The sequence below is a fragment of the Orycteropus afer genome, unplaced genomic scaffold, assembly GCF_000298275.1.
Source record: "Orycteropus afer afer isolate SDZICR_OR568_19922 unplaced genomic scaffold, OryAfe1.0 scaffold00025, whole genome shotgun sequence".
Taxonomy (NCBI): Eukaryota; Metazoa; Chordata; class Mammalia; order Tubulidentata; family Orycteropodidae; genus Orycteropus; species Orycteropus afer.
This window is the reverse complement of record NW_006921612.1, coordinates 7,430,304-7,444,647: the sequence shown is the minus strand read 5'-3', so window position 1 is coordinate 7,444,647 and position 14,344 is coordinate 7,430,304. Positions and strand designations below refer to the sequence as shown.

Genomic DNA, 14,344 nt, shown 5'->3' with positions numbered 1-14,344 from the left:
GTAAACTTTCACCCAAATCACAATAAAAATTAAAAAAAAAAAAAAAACACTATTATTTTGCCCAAGTTATGAAATCTTTTAGAACCAGAATAGAAATTGGATATCCTTTTCCATTCATTTATTTCAAAATATTCGTGTAATGTCTACTGTTGTTAGCACTACTCTAGGTGGTAGAGAAAAAGCAATGAAAGTATGACAAAATTTGTGTTCTCATGGCATTTTGATTCTAGCTTCCTTAACAGTCAACTATTTGTCATATTTTTGCCATTATAGGTTTTATTCACTGCAAAGATCAAAAATATTCCAGAAGACTGAAAACATGCAACAAAATGCTTAAAACTTGGTACTGATTTCAGGGAAAGTAGCGTTTAAAAATATGTGCTTAAAACATTACAAAACTACAGGAAATCATAACTAACTTACTCCTAAAGTTTAAATCCAAGTCAAAAGGTTGTTTCTGTTTTTTCAAAACAAACTTCTCCATAAGGATACAGATCTCACCAGGACCAGGCAGCTTGTGGAAAATGTGCCCCAAAAAAGTATAGGATGTGTGTGTATAGAGAATACACATCACAAATGAGACAAAATCACAATGAAACACCACTTCATACCACTAAGATGGCTATAATTAAAAAGAAAGATGGTAACAAGTACTGGTGAGGACGTGGAAAAATAAAAACTATCATATACACTTGAAAAAGTAAAATGGTGCAGCTACTTTGGAAATCAACTTGACAGTTAAACAGTTATTATACTATATGACTCAGAAGGAGCTTTGGTGGCACAGTGCCTAAGGCATTTGACTGCTAACCAGAAGGTTGGCAGTTCAAATCAACCACCCACTCCGGAGAAGACTCTGCAGAAGGAAGACTGGGCAATCTACTTCTGTAAAGATATACTGCCTCAGATATACAGTACTGCATTTTCAGTGAAAGCAAACATGGATCTACGGGTGGACAGATGGGGTGGACAGGCAGAACTATTAGGTATGTTTGTGTAGGGAGGAGTGTGCCCATGACCACTATATAGGGTTGGTTGACTATGTTTCTACAAGTATATTTGTATGTTCTATAGGAATTCCCAAGTATATAGTAGAACTGACAAGGGACAAGGTTGTAGTCACTTCTTGGCCACAACCAGCTACCCAGAGGGAGCGAGTAGTTGGACCTATGGGCTCGGGACCATAGTCTCAGGGGACATCAAGCTCAATTGGCACAACATACTACACAAAAACATTATTCCACATCCTACTCTGGCAAGTAGCAACTGGGATCTTAAAAACTTGCAAGTGATTGGCATAACATACTACACAAACCATTGTTCCACATCCTACTTTGGCAATAAGCAACTGGGATCTTAAATGCTTGCAAGCAGCCATCTAGGTGCAACGATGGGTCTCTCCTCATCCACAGCAAAGAAGAATGAAGAAAACCAAAGATTCATGGAAACAATTAGTCCTGGCGACTGGTACACCATGCGATCCGCAGCCTATATGACTATGAGACCAGAAGAACTAGATGGTACCTGGCTACCACTGTCAACCACCAGGAGGGGGATCTATGTAGGAGATCCTGGATACAGTGGGAGAACAATATGGAACAAAACTCAAAATCATTTAGGAAAAAAAAAAGGGGGACCAGGTTTGCTGGTCTGATAGAGCCTGGTGGAACCCCTGACACTATGGCCCCTACCTGCCCTTCAGGCCTGGAATTAAACACACTCCTGTGGCTTCCAGCCAAACAAAAGACAGGCATATGAGCTGAACATTCACATTAGGCAGATACACTCCTTGGAGAAATCACCCATGGGAAAATAGAAGGGCTGTGTGTGCACAGGGAGACAGCTTGGGGGCAGGAGTGCATGTGAGGGAAGAACACAGGAAGAGGTGGCTATGGGGAAGAAGTGGGACGAGAGCTATTGCACTCTGGGAGATTGCAGTCAATGTCATGGGACAAAGTGTACGTGAACTGCTGTTTGGAAGATGAATTTGCTCTGTAAACTTTCACAATAAAATTCAGAAAAAACAAAAAAGCTTGGTGACACAATGGTTAAAGCACTTGGCTGCTAACCGAACCCACCAGCCACCCCACAGTAAAAAAATATAAATATTTTATATTTATATTTATATATACAGTCTGCTTCTGTAGAGATTTTACAGTCTTGGAAATCCTATGAGGCAGTTCTACTCTGTCCTATAGGGTCACTTTGTAAGTCAGAATGGTCTTGATGGTAATGGGTTTGGTATTGGTTTGGGGAAGATTTTGACTATGGAATTATTTAAGGGTAAAGTGTCCTAATGTCTGCAACTTCTTTTCAAATTATCTGGGGTGGAGTGGAGGACAAAGAGGGCAATAAAAGAAGCATAGCATCACATTAGCAATCGATGAAGAATTTCATGAGTGGTATTTCAATCTTCCCGTAGATCTGAATATTTTCGGAACAAAAAATTACGGAGAAAAAAAATCAACTCATAACACAAGTTTAATCTAGGTCTATTTACATAAACTATGGTAAAACCAATGACAGTTGAAAAGATTTAATGATGATGCATTAAAAACTGATACATATATTTTCCTGCTAGCTTGGCCTTCATTTCTACTGCTAATTCTTCAATGGAAGAGAGGCCAGAGTCTGAGTTTCTTACAGTTTCCTCTTTAACTTCTAAGACTATGTGAACTATCACCTTTTATTGATCTTGAATTTCTAGAGCATCTAGAAAGAAAAGGGAAAAATAAGACTGCCTTTATTTTTGAGAATGCTTATACTTATGTTTATTAGAGAAAGAACAAAGAAAAAATTAATCAGGAGGTGAGGAAATGTTTTTCTTCCTATTAATTACCCTGTAACTATCCCTCAGTTACAGAACTTAGAAAGACTAAGTGCATTTGCAGATAGCTTCTTAGATATGTAAAAAAGTTTTGATTTTTTTTCTCAATCATCTACTTTCCTGATGAACATAAAAGCTTTAAATATTGAGAGAAAACTTCACAGGTACATTTACCTCTATATTATATTCTGCTTCATCTGTGTTGATTCTTATTGTAACATCATCATCTCCTATGTGAGCTAGAACCCTAGAGTCAGGCTCCCCTTAAAAGGAAAAAGTAATTTTCATTATCAAAAAATATTTATATTGAATAATATGTTATGCATCAAGATCAAGAAAATCAACCAAACTAAACCCTTCAGAGTGCACTTTGGTATATTGTGAGAGACTTGCAACTAAGAAAGAAACTAAATAATTCTCACCTCCCAAGAAGTAGCCTCAATGCTAATAATTTGAAACCTCTCTCTTTCCCATAAGTCTCTTACAACCATTATCTATAGTGTGTCATAGAACAAAATAAACAAAACTACAGATTTTCTTCTGGAATAACTACCTACTTCTGAAGTAAGGAAGAACTATGAGGAAGCACAAAGCATGGTCTGGAATATATAGGGTCTTGAACTGATTATTTGGGGATTTTAATGCTATTTTTCTTTTTCTTATTACAGAAACTCCTCAGAAGGAAGAGGGGGCAATCTACTTCCGTAGTGACACTGCCTCAGAAACCCAAGGAGGGGTCACTATGAGTCGGGTCCGACTTGACAGCACATAACAACAATAACAACATTACAGAAAAAGTTTAAAAATTAAACCACAACTGCTTATTTGATATATTTTCTCAAATACAAAATAGGAGTATAAATTATTTTATCTCCTATCTTCCCTATATAAAATCTCCTAAGGGAAGCCTAAAATCATTGGCTAGAGACAGAAAATTCTTATCACTTGAAAGGAAATGTAATCATTGAAATAGCCAGCTAGGATGGCATGAAAGGTAATACTCAATCCCCCTCTTTTGAATGTTTATGTTTAAATAAATAGCTCAAATAACATGGTCAAATACTATCACTTCTTGGACACCCCTTCCTTCTTGTCCTCCAAAAATAATATGTAATCAAGTTAGATCTAGATATCTAAAACTGAGATACAAGGGCAAATAGACAAAACCCATACTAACCAACCACATGTCCACTGAAGAAGTCCTGCCATTTTACTGCATATTCGCTTTCATTTTTACCATCCACCACCACTACTTTGAAATTCTGTGAGAAACGCTCAGTACTTGATGTCAGGTATAATTTAAAATGTCTGAAAGAGAAGACATTCGTATTTTACTCTAAACATGTAAAATATAACCATAATTTTATTTAATTAAGCTTTATTAAAAAGTAAGAAAAACTAAAATTAATAAAATACTATGCAAATTCTAATTACTGTTTTATCAGGTACTTAGAGCAACCCATTGCTGTAAAGACACTGAAAAATAAAGAAACACACACATCTGGGTAGTTTAAGTTGGTGTCTAGCTTATCTTAAAATGTATTAAAGACTAATATTATTAGATACCATTACTGAGCACCTATCAGTGCTAGGATCTTCACCTTATACAAATAAAAATTGAGGCTAAGTTAATCAACATATTCAAGACTATGCAGCCAATAAATGGTGAAATTGGAACTAGAACCTGGGATTTATTTCAAAACCCTGTACTGTACTTCTTCTAGCAATCAAGTTCAACATCCAATGAGAAATTTCTTACTGCTATACAGAAGTAATAAACACTAATTTCTATATTTAAAAGCACACGGTTTTTTGCCTCCTTCTCAAAAGAACTTCTCTTGAAAAAACTGCCATAAGAAAAATAAATACAAGGTATCCAACACACATTAAAATATACACTCCAGTTCTTCAGTTGGCTTATCCTTTTGTTTTCTAAGAGTTTCAGTCCTGGCATAAAAACTGGGAGTGGTGAGGAAGAAATTTTCAATTATTACTTACAAGGCCCCTTTAATGTGCCCACGAACACCAAAAACAAAGAAAGTATGTAATTCATTTCAGCCATATGAACAAATTTTGTCAGCTGTGATGTTAAAAATATGAAATGTTACTTCCCCATTGGTTTGCATGAGTCTTTAAACTGCCAAGAGGAATCTAGACTGAGACTGTCTCCATGGCAACAAATATTTTTAACTTTTGGAGCATAACAAGGTAATTTTAGTTTACTTGTGGTTTTTTAATGGTCATAGGGAGAGGGACAATAGAACGTTAATCCATAAACCATAAAACCTAGGAGCATTTTCTCCTGTTATATTCTAAATATATTCTAAATTTATCTTCCCACGCATTCACAGCTATGAATTTTTTCCCTTCAGTCCCTGAGAACTTTGAAAGAAAAGCATTCCTGTTATAAATGCCTTTTTTAATTTTAGAACTCTTACTGAGCTACAATATTACTTTTACTTAATGTTCTTTCCAGATAAACTACTGGAATAGCATTCTTCATTTTCTACATTAAGAATCTACTTTACAATAAAGATAAAGGCCAAGCAATGATAAAGTTTTATGAGTTATCAATCTTAACCTCTGAACTATAAAATCTCCAGCAGGATTTTGTCAGACAGAATTTATAGTATTTTATATTACCCCTGAAATTATGTAAAGTCATTTACATACAGATTTCCTTCAGCATCCTCATACAGGTAGTCCCCATCTCATGACAGGGTTTCATTCCCATGACTCCATCCTACATCAGTTTTGATGTAAGTTGAATACCTCATTTTATTTTTTAGGTTTTATGATTATTGCCTTTCATTATTAGCATCTTTATAAATTTGATCTTTACTTGTCTTTTGGGGGTTGGCATGAAAATGATAACATCAGCAAATTATATGTTTGTAGCACTATATGTAGTAAGAAGTACCAAAACAAAACAAAAAATGGTGGTAAGTGTGGTTTGTCGTAATTCAAATATACAGGCCACTGTCTATACATCTTCCTAACTTTCGGTTCCAGGATTTACAGTAACTACATATTGGTGTTAACCAGTCTAGCGTTTTTTTCATATCAATTTTTAATAGTTAATTTAGCTGGGTATATTATTTTCACTTCTTTATCAGTTCAAGCTCTCCTTAAATAATTTGAGAAATTTCATTTTTTTAAGAGGAACAAACATTTAAATTAAAAAAAAAAAAGCTGACATTATCAAAAGTACCAAAACAGTATTTGTAACTTTCTCATTACCTAAGCACAATGGTATTTATTGATTTATAACAAAGAAGATATTTAACTTCTAAGGTAAATAGTAAACTTTCACTTTTTTCATAAAATTACCTTAACTCATCATATACTCTCTTAGCATTCACATGCTTTTTTTAAACTACTAACAGTCCATATAAACTTAATTTCATGATCTTGATTTACGTTATTATGCCTTCTACTACTATTTAAAAAGATGTTCTTATTGCAATATCATCATCTCTATGTGGACTAGAACCCTAGAGTCAGGCTCACCTTAAAAGAAAAAAATAAATAATTTTCCATGAGTTTCAGTCCTGACATGAAAACTAGGAGTGCCACCCTGAGCTACATAAATTCCTTATAGTCTCAGCAAACCAAAACTGGGAAAGTAAATCTTTTACTGAATTTTCTCATTTACAATCACCACTAAGTAACAGATCACTTCACAAAGTGAAGTTTAGGCCTGGTGAAAAATGATCATTCTGAGTACCTCCATTTTTGTTTTCTTTTGTTTCATTTTCCTTTTAAGCATTAATAACACGATATAACAGTGGCCTAGTGCCTATGGCATGTGACTGCTAACCAGAAGGCTGGCGGTTCAAACCCACCAGCCACTCATCAGAAGGAAGGCTGGGCAATCTACTTCCGTAGTGATACCACCTCAGAAACCCAAGAAGGGGTCACTATGAGTCGGGTCCAACTCGACTGCAGTGTGTTTGGTTTTCTGGTTATAACAGAAAGGAAAAGGCATAGGATTTGGAGTCTGACAAATCTGACTTAAATACTGCCTGCACCACTGATTAACTATTTGACCTTGGGCTTAATTTCTGAGCCTAAGTATCCTCATCTGCAAATGGAAATAGCACCACCTACTAACTGAATGGTTTTGAAGACTAAAAGATATAACCTATTTTAAAGTACGTGGTACAAAGTTGTCAGACACTATTAGATACACTTCCCATAAACATTTAAGATAGAAACTATAAAATGAATTACAAACTTTCCTACTTCCTTAAACAAACAGAAGACAGTAAGTGAATACTGTTTAACTTTTAGTTAACGGCTCAACATCACCCACAAAAAATGAAAGAAAGTATATAAGGCCATGTAACTATTTGCTCCCATAGCAAGGATGCTATAAAAAGTCATTGCTGTCAAGTCAGATCCCACTCATAGCGACCCCTCCTTGCGTTTCCAAGGCAGTATCACTAAGGAAGTAGATTTCCCAACCTTCCTTCTGAGGAGTGCCTGGTGGGTTTGAACCGCCAGCCTTTCAGTTAGCAGTCAAATGCCTTAGGCACTACGCTACAGGTCACTTCAAATCCAATTTTAAAGGAAACCTAAAGACTAAATTTTGAGTTTATAGTATCATTTTATAGTTCACACCTCACCCCGTGCTTCTCTTCATTTCTTGATACTCTCCACTCCATTAACTTTCCTACCATCATAGCAGAAATAACACACATTTTAGAGTCAGATCTGTGTTCAAATTCTTGGGCAAGTTACCCAATTTTTTTTTTTTATCTTCAGAAAGGGAATGACAAAAACTTCTATGCAGAGTGTGCTGAGAATTAGAGATAATATATGAAAAGTACCTAGTGAAGTAAATTACACAAAATAAGCATCTCATAACAATAGCTGCTACTATTATTATTATTATTACTACTACTACTGTTGAAATATTCTGTAGGTTGGGAGCTAGACAACTAACACTCTAATAATTTTGACATAAAATCTAACAAAAAGAAGTTATTCAAAATTAGTATGATGATGACAATAACTAAGGAAAATAAAAATAAACAGTCAAAAATATTTGCATAAAATATCAGCAACACATTTAATTATGCATTAATTTCCTTAATATACTAAGAACCACTACAATTCAGTAACTAAAATGATAAACTCAATAGAAAAATTGTCAAAGGATCTATGAAAAGAGAGGTCATAGAAAAAATAAAAGACATGTAAACATATGAAGAGATGCTCAATTTCATTCAAAATGAAAATCACAACCATGAGATACCATTTTCTCTCAGAGAAGCAAAAGTTAAGTTTAATAAAACCTGGCACAGCAAGTCCCAAGGTTACAAATGTGAGACTTGGGGACTACTACTAATTGCCCTTAAAAACCAAAACCAAATCCACTACCATTGAGTCAATTCCAACTTACAGTGACTCCCATTGGGTTTCCAAGGAAGTAAATCTTTACGGAAGTAGATTGTCCAGTCTCGCTTCTGCAGAGTAGCTGGTGGGTTTGAACCATCAACCTTCTGGTTAGCAGTCAGATGCCTTAGGCACTGTGCTAAAGTTTGCCCTCACTTTGAAATTACTGAACCAACCTGTACTAGAAACAAATTCATCATAATCACCTTCACTTGCTGCACGTGCAGCTTTTAAATTGTTGAAAAGGTTTTGAATAGTTTCTTGCATTAAAGTAAGGCTAAATAACTGTATGCACATGTTTCAACTTACCTACAAATTCAACTTAAAGATGCAGTTAGGAACGGATCTCATTCTCTTTTTTGTAAGCCACAGACCACTTATATTGGCAAGGACCCATGGTGACACAGTGGTTAAGTGCTCAACTGCTAACCAAAAGGTCGGGATTCAAACCCACCAGCCACTCCACCTGAGAAAAAGGTGGCAGCCTGCTTCCATAAAGATTACAGCCTTGCAAGCCCTATAGGCAGTTCCACTCTGTCCTACAGGGTCGCTATGAGCCAGAATTGACTCAAGGGTAATGGGTTTGGTTTTTTGATTAGCACTGGTAAGGGTAACAGGAAACAACTCATATGCTGGTGTTAGAAGAATAAAATGATTTAATCTCTTTGGAAGGAAACGTGGCAATATCTATAAATGTTTATAACACACATATCCTCAAACCAGTAATTCTCCTTCTAGCATGTACCCTATCAAGAAGGTATTTTTATAAAGATATTCACAGGTGCCTTGTTATAGTCCCTCTGCCCCTGAAAAAAAGGAAAATCACTCTGAATAAATAATATCTATCTATAAGGTACTAATCAAATAAGCTATAATAATTCTATGCAATGAAATACTTATGCAGCTGTTAAAAATGAAGCAAATATATATCACCTAAGAAGGCTGGCAGTTCAAACCCACCAGCCACTCCTCAGAAGGAAGTCTGGACAATCTACTTCAGTAGTGATACTGCCTCAGAAACCCAAGGAGGGGTCACTATGAGTCAGGTCCGACTCGATGGCACATAACAACAATGACATATACACATATAGATCTAGATATTAAAAAAAAATACATTAAACTCTTTTTACACAAGAAACTCTAGGTCTGGGGAGTGTAACTGAGTATGGGAAAAGTGAAAACATTTTATACCCTTCTGTGGTTTGTTTTTTAAACCAGGTATATTTAACAATTTTATTTAAATAAAAAAAAGAAAAAGGCTTAGAGAAGGTCTATCCTATGAATAAAGAATAATTCAACACATTTATACTTTCCCAGTGTTTGTTTAGGGGTCCTGGAGGTGTAGTGGTTAAGTATTTAGCTGCTTACCAAAGGTCAGTAGTTCAAACCCACCAGCCACTCTATAGGAGAAAGATGAGGCAGTCTGCTTTGGTAAACATTAAAGGCTTGGAAACCTTATGGGGCAATTTTAGTCTGTCCTATATGGTTGCTGAGTTGGAATCGACTCAACGGTAATGGGTTTGGTTTGGTAGTGTTTGTATTTACATATTAGAGGTTGTTGTTGTTGTTGTTGTTATGTGCTGTCGAATCGGACCCAACTCATAGCGACCCCTCCTTGGGTTTCTGAAGCAGTATCCCTGCAGAAGTAGATTGCCCAACCTTCCTTACGAGGAGTGGCTGGTGGGTTTGAACCACCAGCCTTCTGGTAAGCAGTCAAGTGCTTTAGGCACTACACTACCAGAACTCCTTAGATATTAGATAGTTACCTAAAAAGACTTTTAAAAGAGGTCTGCAATTATCTAACAGACTTAAATCTATGAAACAGTTTGAGAGAGATTAAAATTACTTCCCAAGTATGGCACATCAATCATTTCATGTTATGAGATAACAGGAATCCAATGTAAAACAGTACTGAACTCTGGACCCAGCTTACCACTAGACTGTGGAATCCAGAACAAATCCTTTATCTCTAAGCCTCAGTGTCTTCATACATAAAATAAATACTTATTAATGGTTCTAAAGTGGCACAAAAAAAATGTATTGCAACCATTCAATTAATTGAAACTGTTAGAATTTCACAAACCTATTAATATCATCACTAATACCTTTCAAACACGCATTTTCTTTCTTTTTTTAATACTTATCAGTATACATTTGAGAAAAGGCAATACGTTATGAAAAACTATGCAGATTTAATTGTATCATTTATAAATCTTTACTTCTTAAAATTTAGGCACTACACCACCAGAGCTCCTTCAAGACTTCAGTAGACAGCCTTATTTTTCTGCTTTTGCCAAACCAAGTCCCCATACCCCAATATTATTCTATGAATAATTCAAATTACCTTTTCAAAGCTGAAAAAGTTAGTAGTGTTTCTAAATGGGTCGAGGTCTGTAGATCCCTTTTTCTCACTGAGTGCTGCTGGATATTGGATAAAGAGAGGATATCGTAGTCTGAGAGCAAATAATCAAGCTTTTCTGAAATAAAGGTAAAAAGGTTATTAGCACCTTAACCTACTAACCAATTGTAATACCACTAAAATGGAGAAACAGACAATAAACCATTCCTGATATAATCCATTATGAAGTTTCTAGCATAACCTACAAAATATTCTTACTATTAAAAAAAAAAAAAAGAAAGGGGTTAGGGTTGGGGATTGTAAACAGGGAATGAAAGTAAATGTACATGAAATGTTGAATGTAAAACAAAACTCTGCTCTGTAAACTTGCACCTAAAGCACAATTTAAAAAACAATAGTAAAATAAAAATAAAAAAGAAAGAACATGAATCTAATCAAGATCTAATTTCTAGTTTTTGGGACATGAAAGGATTACATGTCAAGTTAAATAACAACCTGAAGAAGTAATCAAATATACTAAGAATGTTAGCATTTCTGCAGAACAAGTGACCCAATTTCTTCAAGAAATAAATGGCACAGGGGAAAAAGGGAGGACTGGAGACAGTAAGAGAAACGGACATAAGAAATGTAACAAGCAAATGCAATGTGCAAACCTCTTTGGGTCCTAGGTCAAATAAATCAACTGTGAAAGGATATTTGAGACAACCAAGGAAATCTGAAAATGGATTGCATATCAGATACTAATAATTTTGATATCTCAAGGAATATCATATTATGCAATGAGATAACATCTCAAAAAAAGAGAGAGAATGAGACTTGTCTAGCTTGTAGGTTTAGAATTTCTAAGATCAACTTGACCTGTCCACTGCCTCCCTGAGCTACATCAATTTCTTAGGGTCTGAGCAAACTCAAACTGGGAAAGTAAACCTTTTACAGAAAAATTTTATATTCCAAATTTTATGAAGAACAAAATAGTAGTAATATCCCCATCATCGCTGCCCTCAGCAAACACAACAAATATGTATAGACACTGAGAAGTCAGAAGACCAAACTAATCTCTAGAAAAAAAGTGAACATGAATTATTTTACCAGACTGACTTGGCATCAAGGAAAAGCAAAGAAGCACTCACCACCAAAGACAGTATAAGCACAAATAAGTTTTTATTTGGCAATAAGGAAGAGTAAATATACTGAGGTATCTATGCATACAAACCACTTTTCATCAACAGTAACTCTGTTGCTTCCTCCAAAATCAGAACAATTTTTGGAAAATAATTTTGGTGGCTTGACTCCCTTTAAAAGCTGTCTAAAAATACTTGTGTCGATGTTTTCCTTCACTCTCAACAAACACTGCAGAAGCAACGGTATTCAAAATCATTCCGCTGAACTTAGAACGTCCTCAAAATATAATAGCCAGAGCCTAAAATACAAGTTTACTGCTGCTGATGTTAAATATACTCACAAAACTATTTTGAAAAGAAAAAACTAACCCAGTATTTCTCTTCTTCACCTTCCCTTAAATTCTCAGTTGGTTCCTTCATCAAATCATTCATATAACCAGGCACTGGTCTAAGTATTTAGGACACAGCATCAAACCAAACCAAAAAAAAAAAAAAAGAACAAAAAAACAAACCCACTCTAACCCTATAGGATAGAGTAGATTTACAAGGCTCTAAATCTTTACGGAAGCAGACTGCTTCATCTTTCTCTCACGGAGCAGCCGGTAGATTCGAACTCCCAAACTTTAACCATTGTGCCACCAGAGCTTCTTGAAGCACACATTTTAGTGTGGGAGGGACAGAGAATGAGGAGGAGCTAATTTACATAAAGTAGTCAAAAAGAAAAGTACCTCATTGACACAATATTTGGGCAAACCTGGAAAAAAACAAGGGGGTAGACATGCAATGAAAATAAATTTAAAGTCCATTCAAGGGCAGATAAAATAACCTGCTGTCAACAAGTCAATTCTGACTCATAGTGACATTATAGGACAGAGTAGAACTGCCCCATTGGGTTTCCAAAGCTGTAATCTTTACAGAAGCAGATTGCCACATCTTTTGCCTGCAAAGTGGCTGGTGGGTTTGAACTTACGTGACATTTAGTGACTTTTTGGTTGGTGGTTGAGCGCTTTAATCACTGAGCCACTAGGGCTCCTTAGATTAAATAAAGTGGCATCAAATTTCACATGTGCTGGTTACCACCCATTTTTGTTAACAAAATTTCCTTTCATGTTTAATCCACGGGGAGGCTGTATCAGAAGGCACTACTTTCATAATGGATGGTTGTTACTGATTTGGCCTTGCTAATTACGGTGGTACAGTGGTTAAAGCATTCAGCTGCTAACCAGCTAAAAGGTCGCTGGTTCAAGCCCACTAGCTGCTCTACTGAAGAAAGATGAGGCAGTCTGCTTCCATAAAGATTATAATCTTGGAAACCCAAATGGGTAGCTGTACTCTGTCCTGTAGGGTTGTTATGAGTCTAAACTGGATGGCAGTGGGTGGTGGTGGAATTTTAATGCTTAGAGACACCAATGAAAAATCTTCAAGAAGCTTATCATTTACTCAATTTTTTTTTTAAATTGTGATTTGGGTGAAAATTTACAGAGCAAATTCACTTTCCATACAGCAGTTCACATACAGTTTGTCTCATGACATTGACCACAATTTACCCCAATGCAACTTCTCCCCTCATATGTCCTCCCGATACTTACCTCTTCCATGTGTCCATCCCTCCAAGCACTCCTGCCCCCTGAGTTGTCTCCCTGTACATAATCAGCCCTTCTTTTTCCCATGATTGTTCTCTCCAAGGAGTGTATCTACCTCAGGTAAATGTTCAACTCATATGACCATCTATTATTTGGCTGGAAGTCACAGGTGTGGGTTCAATTCCAGACTTGAAGGGCAACAAGGGGCCACAGTCTCAGTGGTTCCACCAGGCTCTATTGGACCAGCAAACCTGGTCCCCCCCCCCCTTTTTTATCTCCAAATGATTTTGAGTTTTGTTCGACATTGTTCTCCCTCTCTATCCACGATCTCCTACAGAGATCCCCTTCTATGTGGTTGACAGTAGTAGCCAGGCACCATCTAGTTCTTCTGGTCTCATAGTCATATAGGCTGCAGATCGGATGGTGTACCAGGCACTAGGACTAACTGTTTCCATAAATTTTTGGTGTTTTTCATTCTTCTTTGCTCTAATGAGGAGAGACAAAGCATTGCATCTAGATGGCAGCTTGCAAGCTTTTAAGATCCCAGTCGCTACTCACCAAAGTAGGAGGTGGAACAATGTTTTACATAGTATATTATGCCAATTGAGCTTGATGTCCCCTGCGACTATGGTCCCGAGCCCACAGGTTCAACTACTCAGTCCCTCTAAGTTGCTGGCTATGACCAAGCAGTGACTACAACCTTGCCCCTTGTCGGCTCTACTATACACCTGGGAAGTCAGATACCCATAAACTTATAGGACCACTGTCTGCCAACTCTAAGCCTGTTCTTCGGTACACTCCCCGCTTCACAGACATACCTAATAGTTCATCCTGTCCACCCATCTATCCACCTGTATACCCATGTTTGCCTTCACTGACAACACCATACTATATGTGCAAAAGGGTTCACCTTTGTTGTCTGCACCTTCCATGTATCTCTATGTCTTTCTCATCCTCAATGCTGCCATATTGGTCACTCACATTTGGTACATTGCCCTTCTCTTCACCCAAATAAATACTTATCTCTATCTATCTAACAGTGTTCCCTCCCTCC

General features: G+C 36.4%; 1 protein-coding gene across 1 annotated transcript in view; it reads right to left on the bottom strand.

Moving 5' to 3' along the window:
- ADAM17 (ADAM metallopeptidase domain 17) overlaps nt 1–14,344 on the bottom strand; it is a 107,861-nt gene that overhangs the window by 79,141 nt on the left and 14,376 nt on the right. The window contains exons 2-4 of the mRNA XM_007935108.2: nt 10,572–10,704; nt 4,005–4,135; nt 3,002–3,090 (exon numbers count right to left, since the gene is read on the bottom strand). Of these exons, the coding sequence (XP_007933299.2) occupies nt 3,002–3,090; nt 4,005–4,135; nt 10,572–10,704 (353 nt within the window). The remainder of the gene's footprint in view (nt 1–3,001; nt 3,091–4,004; nt 4,136–10,571; nt 10,705–14,344) is intronic.